Here is a 10,695-nt window from a genome sequence, read left to right as displayed (position 1 = left end):
GATCCTTAATGTCAGAATTTATTATCACTGCCAGAGAGAATAAAGACAAGTCTCAGGGTCTTATGATAGTAAGGAGGTAGATCATCCAAGATTATTAGAGTACTGAACCATAGATCCAATTGTTGATGGAAGGAGATCTCCATCAAAAATCATCTTGTACCATACCCCAGCTCATGAGCCATCACTGATCCTATTAATCTAGTTCCCCTCCATTGAACTCTCTTCAGTTCTCCTACTGTATCTATTTTTACAATGTTCCCCCCTTATGTTCAAACTGAGATCTTATAAGAGATTCTAGGTTCTTATTTGGCTTTTGTTACTGCAGCCTGGCATGGAGAACATGACCACCTGTGAATGAGGTCTCTTGACCACCTATATGGCACTCCAGAACTGAGTAGAAGAGGTAGAGAGGTGACCAAGCATGTGTGAAACTGGGGTTTTTGGGAACTTACAAAGAACAATTCTAAACTTTCTTAAGTTTTTTTTTACTTTTACTTTTCTTTCCCTTTTATAACACATAGAAATACCTATAAGATTATATCTGAGTCTAATATGGTCGAATATACAACCAAATACTCCAATTTCCACTCTTCTTAGGCCCACGGGAAGCGGATTGGCGGATTTTGGTCCCGAGAGTGACGCGGGAAGCCTGCGCCTGCCACGACTGTTACGGCTTCCCCCTCCGGAGTAGGCTCAAATGAATGGGCTGCCACGAGGCGGACGCCGAGACTGAATAAGCCACGGAGTCCGCCTGAAGAAAGGGCAGCTCGCTTATTTTTTCCGTGAGTGGCAACATGCTGCTCACGGAAAAAGTTAACTGGCGGTCTACATAGATCTCCATTGTGAGGGGGCGGATTATGACGTGGATTCAGCGCCATAATCCGCTCCCTCTTGCCCCTTGTGAATGGGGCCAAAGGTCTGTGGCTGCCATATTTGTTTCCAGAATTTCCCTGATGAGAGGTGGCAAGTATCCATGAGGCCATATGATAGTTATAGGGCAGAGTGGCGCAGTCCCCAGGCAGAACCATATTATTCCATAGTGGGGTAGAGATATAACAGTAATAGTATGGACAATTAGGCAACTATGGGCCAAATCGTACTTTATGTTGAAATAAAGTACAATTTGGCCCATATTTGCCTAACTTGAAGCAGTCGGAAATTCAGAATTCTCAAAAACAATTTCTTATTTTTCTGCTTTAAATTTTTTTCTGAGGTTTTAAACTATAACAAAAAAAAAACCAAAACCTAAAAATTGGTATCACTGTGGTCATATCAACCCGCACGGTATAGACATTACTAAGACATTCTTAGTACATCATACCGTACATCAAATGGTGCCAATACGAAATATAAACGGTCCCGCAAAAAATAAGCTCCGTACAGCTCTGTAAATAGGAAAAGTCAGGGAGTAAGTGGTAAAAATACCTAAAATTTTTTAAAAATGGCTGCCGTGGGAAAGTTTTACTAACATTTTTTTCAATAGATTCCCATAAATAATAACTTTTTTTAAGTTACATTTTTAATGAATATTTTAACAAATGTAAGAAATTGAATATTTTTATTTATTTATTTTTTTTTATTTTAATTTTTTCCTATGCTCATCCAGTGACACACAATAAAATACTTCTGGTTTGTGAAATCTATTTCCAATATGTCAACGTGAAATACTGTAAGATCCTCACCTGAGGAGCGATGGCGGAGGATGCGGCGGCGGCGATCTGTGCCTCCGATATGATCCTGTCGTCAGCTTTTATTTCCTCGCTCATTAAAGAAGAAAACAAAACACATCTGCAGGTAATTGAATTTTAATGAATGCGGAGAATTATTTCTATATAACGTGATGGGGAATCGGGAATTGCTGAGGTTACAGCTTTCTTCTCCCATAAGTCCATAAGGGCCCGACAATGTCACACTCTGCACATTATTGTGTATTGTCAGCCCTAATGAGGATTCTAAAAATTAACAAAAAAAAATCTTTAAAAAGTTATCAAAATTTGTTTCCTAAATATTTGTGGATTGTCTAAAACAGAAGCGCCTTTTTTTATAACCCTCAGACCTCACAGTATAATAAGTCAAGGTCCAGGGTAGGTGGGACAAAAAAAATAAGCCAGCATACTCATCTTCCCTCTACTATCCTATGCTCCATCGTGTAGCATCTGGTGCTCCACCATTGTTCGGTTTCTTCCAGGTTTCTAGGAGACATCACAGTCGTCTGAGTCGACTACGGCCTTTGATGGGGTATGCTGATGTTATAGTAGACACAAGATTGTAGTTACAGTAGATGAGGTTGGATGAAGACACAGGTCCATCAAGTCCAACCTATAACCCTACGGTGTTGATCCAGAGGAAGGCAAAATGAGGCTGATGTCAATTGAGCCATGTCAGGGAAAAAATTTCCCTTCCTGACTCCAATCTGGTAAACTCCATTCTAAAACCCATAACCAGTATTTTTTTTCTATTCAAGAAAAGCATCCAGGTCCTCTTTGAAATTGTACAGTGAATTCACCATCACCACTTCCTTGGACAGTGACCTCCATAGTCTCACTTCTCTAATAGTAAAGAATCCATTTCTATGATGCTGGTGAAATATTGTTTCCTTTAGACGTAGAAGACCTCCCCTTGTCACTGTCACCGGTCTAGGAGTAAAGATCATAAGTAAACTTTTTTGTATTGTCCCTTCATGTACAGTGTTGGCCAAAATTATTGGCACCCCTGCAATTCTGTCAGATAATACTCGGTTTCTTCCAGATAATGATTATAAGCACAAATTCTTTGGTATTATCTTCATTTAATTTGTCTTCAATGGAAAACCACAAAAAGAATTGTCAAAAAGCCAAATTGGATATAATTGTTATAATATAATTGTGAGGAAGCGTGAGCAATCTCAAGGCTACAAGTCCATCTCCAAAGACCTGAATGTTCCTGTGTCTACCGTGCGCAGTGTCATCAAGAAGTGTAAAGCCCATGGCAATGTGGCTAACCTCCCGAGATGTGGACGCAAAAGAAACATTGACCAGAGATTTCACCGCAAGATTGTGCGGATGGCGGATAAAGAACCGCGACTAACATCCAAACAAGTCCAAGCCGCCCTGCAGTCCGAGGGTACAACAGTGTCACCCCGTACTATCCAGCGTCAGCGTCTGAATGAGAAGGGACTGTATGGTAGGAGACCCAGGAAGACCCCACTTCTTACCCACAGACAGAAAAAAGCCAGGCTGGAGTTTGCCAAAACTTACCTGAGAAAGCCAAAACCGTTCTGGAAGAATGTTCTCTGGTCAGAGGAGACAAAAGTAGGAAAAGGCCTCAACATAGAGATTACAGGAAAAAGAGAAGAAGACGCCCCCTACAGTCAGACATGGCGGAGGTCCCTGATGGTTTGGGGTTGCTTTGCTGCCTCTAGCACTGGACTGCTTGACCGTGTGCATGGCATTATGAAGTCTGAAGACGACCAACACATTGTGCAGCATCATGTAGGGCCCAGTGTGAGAAAGCGGGGTCTCCCTCAGAGGTCAGGGCTCTTCCAGCAGGACAAGGACCCAAAACACACTTCAGGTCAGCACTAGAAAATGGTGGTGAGAGAAAGTCCTGGAGACTTGTAAAGTGGCAGCAATGAGTCCAGCCCTGAATCCCATAGAACACCTGTGGGGGAGGGGGAGAGAGCTCTTGGTGGCAGTTTGGAGAAGGCCCCCTTCACATCTCAGGGGGGACCGCGAGCAGGAGCCAAAGAAGAAGGGTCTAAGATTCCAGCAGAGCCTTGTAAGAAACTCATTGCTGGTTACCGGAAGCGGTTGTGCGCAGTTATTGTGTCTAAAGGTTGTGCTACCAAGTATTAGGCTGAGGGCGCCAATACTTCTGTCCGCACCAGTTTTGGAGTTTTGTGTAAAATGATCAATGATGTGACTTTTTTTCATTCTCTTTTGTGTTTTTTCATTGCAAGCAACGGACAGACGCACGCTGATGAGCTGAAATCAGGACAGGAAAGTACTGGGGCAGGCAAGTGCGCTGACACCGGCCCTGGATCCATTAGACTGCAGACAGAGAAATGTGATGGGTCACTGCCATGTCACCACTCCAGAGTCCACTGGCAGCATTGTGTTTTCACAGCTTCATCTGAGTAGGGATGGCAAATGAAGTCATTTAGAACCAGAATCGACCTGAAATTTCCAAAAGTTTGGGGTTCACCCAAACATAAAACTTTGGGGATTTTGTACAAACAAAACACTAGACCCCAGAATATAATAAATGGAGACCTATGGCAGGTGAAGGAAAATGAAGGTAAGACATTAGAATGTGCTCAAGGGCTATCATGGGGCATTATACTGTGTGGAGGGTCCACTGCGGAACATTATACTGTATGGGGGCCACTACTGTGGAGGGGCAGCACAGGAGCAGTCTTCCAAAAATGGCTGCCGGCCGGCATGCGCACTCAGCTCTGCTGGTGTCTCACTGGCAGAGCCAACTGCAGAAGCATCGGAGGTGACGCAAAGGAAGTCGACAAAAGAAGGGGAGGATGCAGACGAAGATAGAGACGTCGCAGGAATGTGTTTTCGAGCAGCGGTGGGGACGCCCCCATTCCATTTTCAGTGCTGGGGCCCGCCCCCATCGCTGCGAGAAAACTAATTTGCATATCGGTAAAAACCGGTATTTCTAAGGGACGGCGCAGTGGAGACCACGTCTAAAGGTAAGAGACGAATAGCCTTTCTAAAGGCTATTCCGACGTGCGATCGCCAAAAAAATTCATTTCAATGGTAGAATATCTTTAACAGACTGAGAATAGGGTTGAGCCAATCTTGAGATTTCAGGATCGTTTTTAAAATCCGATTTCTGATCATTTTCCATCCGAACCCAATCCCGATCCTAAAGTAAGTCAATGGGATTTTTTAATGATCGAAAATCGGATTTTAAAAACGATCTTGTTCACTACACAGCATGGAGCAGCATGGAGTCTAAAAATTGAAGGCTTCAATTTTTGGACTCCACACTGTGTAATGATTAAAAAATCCACTGACTACTTAGTCCCCCCTACTTATCTGCACAGAACCGCTGCCGCCTCTCCTCCTGGTGTGTACGCCGCTCCCCAGAGCTCCGGGTGCCCCCGCCTCCCTAGGCTAGTGTTACTGATGATGGGATAAGGCGGGGCTTGTTGTGGTTTGGGAGAGTGTGGGTGGAAACAGGGAGGAGAGATGTGATTCCTAAATTATTCCAACCACAGAGTCATCCTAAATTTATCAGACCTCAGTCTAGTGTCACTGGGGTAGAAGACTGGTTTTATTACTGCCAGGCTTCATAGCCCCAAAGTCGGCTGAGGGTGCGCCCCATATCTGACAAAGCGCACACCTCCTAAATGACACACCCCCCTCCATAGGACTGTAGACCTGGGGGGGGGGGGGGAACGTATGACAGGTCTTTGATGAGATATATTATAAAATCTCTATTGTATTGATTTATGCAAATCTTGCGACATCAACAGTAACCAATAAAGTAACCAATTCTGAACTTTGACCCTTTTTTTCCAGCCACAAGTGCCTTTATAGGGTCCTCTTGTGTCTATAGAAAGTTTATTGAAGAGAGCACGATCCTATATTACTTTATTACCAGCCATATTATGTGTCACTAGTTGTTCCTCAAGATGAAGACAACAGCAATTATTACATTATTGATCCCTCCATGGCATATTGTGTTGGACTGGGGTGCCTATGGAGCTCTGGTAAAATTCATTCTGTGGGTCTACCATACAGCTACTTGCAAATATTACTTTGCCCTTGGTTGTAAATTCCTAAGATAATGCCAACATAACTCTGCTGCCCAGCCTTTACCTCCTGCTTGGGTCTGTCCTATCAGTAGTTGTTGCCTAGAATTAGGGCCCTCTAGTGTCTGTCGGTCAGGGACATGTCTTCAGACCACAGGACGATGATGCAAGGTGGTAGGTTATTGGGGCTCCTGTGGTGGGACTGAGAAGATGGGGCTCAGAGAGGAGGATACTGGTTGGCCTGATCACCTTGATGTCATCTCGGCCACCCAACGTGTCAACAGTATATAGGTATAAACCGGGTAGTCACTTAAATAATCTCCCCGGTATATTATACTGATACAAAGCCTGGGCGAAATGCTATATGGTGAGTATCGATATGATGTATAATGAGTATACCATGCCATACAAGGATGAATTGGCCGCCCACCTGGCTCATGGGCCCACCAGGAGTTCCCTTGTTCACCTGTAGACCAGTCCGGGCCTGATGGTGTGTACATACAAACTGCTTCTAATGATTGTTGATCACAGACGATCAGCTCTTCCATCGGGTGATCGACATCACTATTAGGCAGCTTATCGGGGACAAGTTCTCTTAAGAGCGTTCATTCTGAAATTCTGTATCACATAAAAAAGTTGCACACCAGTGATATTTGACTGTTGAATTACATTTTCCAATAAAATAGTCACAAGTAATGTTTTGTTTCACATTTGACACTTTTCTCAAAGTGGACCTGGCCATCGACCCCTCCAAATTCACTATAATTTATAACAATTTTGTGGCATGCACGATGGCAGAAATCTACTCATGAGAAGTCCTGCACCCCATCATAAATTAGACAGACCCTCCATTGGCACAAAGATCAATGTACAATCCATCAGTGTCAATGAACCCCCACCATTGTCTCTATTTGGAGGACCCAATATTTTATTTCAATGGACTCCATGTAATACCTCAATCATCCTGTGAGAGTGCTGCAGGGGAACTGAATACTTGCTGACAGGTTCCCTGATATATTACAACCAATTGCTGGGACTCTCAGCCATGGGTCATCTTGTGATCAGTGTATTTTTGGGGAAATCTCCCAAGAAAAACAACTACTAATGCAGAAACTAAGTTAAAAAATGTGTCTTTATTGGTACCAAATACTGAAATAAAGAAGAGTTACACGTAGTGAGGCCATTGAAGCTCTACTTATAGTATGCCGTCTACTAGTAGCGGAGCGTCACATGCTACAACTTATTGGTATTGACTTTGCTGCTTTGTAAGTGATACAACTGTATGATCCGTATCCTAATCTCCTTCATCTTCAGTCCATAAATAAGAGGATTTATGATTGGTGGCCCCACTAGGAGCTGAACGGACATGACCATCCTCAGTTCAAAGGGAAATTCGGTCGGTATAAACCTGTACACGAGCAGTTCAAAGAGTAAGTTGGAGGCGTAATTGGTGATGGTAATAAGGTGAGGGGTGCAGGTTTGTAGGGCTTTGGCTCGAAAGTCCCTTGAGGACCTCATACAAACCCTGAGAATCCTTATATACGAGCAAATGATCAGAATGGGCATCAACGCAATGAAGGTCGAGGCAATGAACAGTCCATATCCATTGTTGACCGTGGTGTCAACGCAGGAGAGTCTTACGACGGACCAGTTGTCACAGTAGATCTTCAGGATGATCCGGTCACATAATGGAAGTCTGATGGTCAATACTAAATGTATACCAACCAGGACGATGGTGTATAGCCAAGCCGAGACTATGAGTTTGGCAACCGAGGGTAAGGACATTATGTTGTTGTATCTCAGAGGGTTGCAGATACACACATAGCGGTCATAGGCCATGACAGTAAGGATGGTCATCTCACATCCTAGATAGGTATGGATACAGAACACTTGGGTAACACAACCAACGTACGAGATGGTGTCAATCTTGAAGAATAAGTCCACAAACAGACTGGGGAAGAAGGAGCTGCTGCCATACAACCCATTGACGCACAGTGTGGCTATGAAGATGTACATTGGCTCTTGTAGACTTTTGTGTAACACTACGACGGTGATGACGGAGCAATTAAATAGAAGGATCAACATGTAGACAAAAAGGGCAATAACACTGTAGATATATCTAAAATATCCTATTTCTCCAAAGCCAAGATATAGGATGGAGGGGTGAGGGTAGCTGTGGTTGTCCATTGTTAGATCTGCAAGAGATAAGGGAAAGAAATTACGTTCAGAAATCAAAAACTGCAATGGTGGATGGGCTGGAAAATGTATAGTAAAGGTTTATGTATCTCCAGAGATTCTATTACTTGGATACAGCCATGACCTAGATGACCTAGTGACAACCCAGTGGTAGTCTGGCTGAGATATATGTCGATTGCAATGAAGGACAGTGAGAGGTTTTGTGCAGGATGGCGGTGTCTTATGGTCTTGGCCTACAAAGGTGTTAGCCGAGCAGAGGTCAGAGGCAGGTTTGGTTCATGACAGAGTTTAGGAATTTAATATCTGCATCAAGAAATACAAGAACAGTCCAAAAACTTAACATATAACAAAAAGTTTTAAGCCTGTACATGACACGGAACCATATGCTCTACTATACCTAACACAAATTTTTTTTAACAAAGTCAAGAGAATTTCTGCTATCCAATCATGAGGTTCTTGGCACACATTTTGATCAAATTCTGAAAGCCCATCTACCATGGACCTGGAGACCTCTTTAGATGGGACCCTTCACTGTAAAGACTGTCTGTGGGCCTCCAAATGAATGCAATGGAAGTGCAGTTCATCCATAATATGTCTTAAAACCAACCTTGGGCATGTGGAGAACGTGCGTGACCAAAATGGAGTCAACCAAACAGTCCTATGCACAAGGTAGCAAACAAAAGAGGTAGCAATACTGATGAGACGTATAAGTGTAAGAGGATTGCAAACACAAAAAGTTGCAGCAGCATTCTGTTGACGCTAGGAGCCTTACTGCTGATACTTACTGTGTATATATATATATATATATATATATATATATATATATATATATGTCGCACTTATCATACACTACAAATGGTCTCCAAGTAAAACCAATCTTGGGCATACATATAAGGGCCAAATATAGTCAGCTACACAGCCATATGTGCAATGCAACACAGAAGCGACATTAGTCCGCATCTGCCGAACAATATGAGCTATATGTCTATATGTGCTGCGGGAATGTTACCATGGCTGTAATGGAAATGCAGACACAAAAAGGTGCAGCAGAATTTGGCTAGAGCTAAAAGAATTACTGCTAATCCCTGCCAAATCTATAAAGACTATGTCTCCTGACTATCAAAGCGAGTTGGTGGACAGGCAATGAGGAGGGAAAACATGAGGAGGGACATGACCAGTTGCCCGCGCTCCATACACTTACATTGTACAGATTCAGACTGATACATTGTAGCAAATCTTTAATTAAGGGAAACTACTGTATGTAGCAGCTCAAACCAGGCCCTGGTGCCTAAAGGACCAAAAAATTCCCTGTTACATTAGGAGGCAGGGGTATTATAAGAGTACATGGTGGGGGTTGTCTGCTCATACAATCTAGCCGTGTCTGTAACAAAGTATCAGGGCAGGAGAGAGATTCCCGCTGCAGATGTGATTATTCCGCAGGGATTGTCTGCACTGGATACAAATGTAACAAAGTCTCAGCACTGAGAAGTCTGGTCTAAGGATGGGATAGGATCCTAGGATGGGCTCAGACGCCATTCACTGTCAGCAAGCAGAGATCTGAACAATTAGGAGAAATTAAAACAAAAGTGTGACATTTATTGGCCTTTTTATATCAGTGACAATGAATAGGACGAACAGAACGTCGGGTAGAACAATCTCCAGCTTTATCTTTGGCCGTTTCGACAAAACCCGGACCCAAGAGAAATAAATGGATCTGATGTTAAGAAATATAAAATGGATTGACGTTATAAGCGGAGCGATGGGTTCCCTAACACTTGTGTCCTGAGACGTCTCCTCCACTGCAGGGAGATTTCCGGTATATTTGGTGAAGATCCACATTGATAAGAAAACCAAAAGGGCACGAAAATGTAAAATGTTGCCAAATTATATTGTATGCAAAAAGAAAAAACCCTATTTAATTTATTTTTACCATCAGATTAAAGTGCAGGACTTATACGGATAAACTGGAGATTGGCACAAGTTGTCACGGTGTGATGAGGAAGATTTTGTTGTGTAAGAGCGGATGAGGCCTTTAACATTTGGAGAAGAAAAAAATAAAAATAAAGAGAATAAAAGAATAAAATGAAATTATTTTAATGTAATTAAACATTGATCAAATATATTTTAGAAAAACTCACAAAAATATAATATTATTATAATATATAAATAAAAACGCAATGATGGTGATGATGATGATGATGATGATGATGATGATGATGATCATGGCAGGCTCATAACATGTAACACTGGTATACTCACTGAGGTCGGTGCAGGCATACGCTTTGCCTCGATCTCCTCCTGTCTCGGGGCTTTATATAGACAGATTTTTGGACTATGGGACCAATTAACACCAAAGATAATAAAGTCTTGAAGTTTTATGGTCTGCAGGGACCTGGCTCCCGGGGGAGACGTCTTGCTCATCTTCTTGTAACTTAATGTAAATGTCTTTGCTGCCAGTGCAATAATAATATTATATAAAAATATGCAAAAAAATACACATTATAATGTATATGTATATATTATATACATATTTCCAAGAATTATTATTAATTTATTATTCTATTATTCTAGTATACATATTTCTATTATTATTATTATTATTATTATTATTTGTTCATTAATAGGAATAATAATAATAATAATAATAGTGGTAATAGTACTACATTATTATTATTCAAGGACGTAACTACTGAGGTAGAAGCTTCCTCAGGGCCCAGGACCTAAATATTTTTATAGACTAGAGATTGGTT

General features: G+C 42.1%; 1 protein-coding gene across 1 annotated transcript; it reads right to left on the bottom strand.

Moving 5' to 3' along the window:
- Nucleotides 1-6,982: 6,982 nt before the first annotated feature.
- LOC142194195 (olfactory receptor 52D1-like) lies at nt 6,983-7,936 on the bottom strand. The gene has a single exon (XM_075263212.1). The coding sequence runs from the start codon at nt 7,934-7,936 to the stop codon at nt 6,983-6,985; it is 954 nt and encodes a 317-aa protein (XP_075119313.1).
- Between the last annotated feature and the right edge of the window lie 2,759 nt (nt 7,937-10,695).

This window comes from Leptodactylus fuscus, chromosome 2 (genome assembly GCF_031893055.1).
Source record: "Leptodactylus fuscus isolate aLepFus1 chromosome 2, aLepFus1.hap2, whole genome shotgun sequence".
NCBI lineage: Eukaryota > Metazoa > Chordata > Amphibia > Anura > Leptodactylidae > Leptodactylus > Leptodactylus fuscus.
This window is presented reverse-complemented; position numbering and strand designations above follow the sequence as displayed.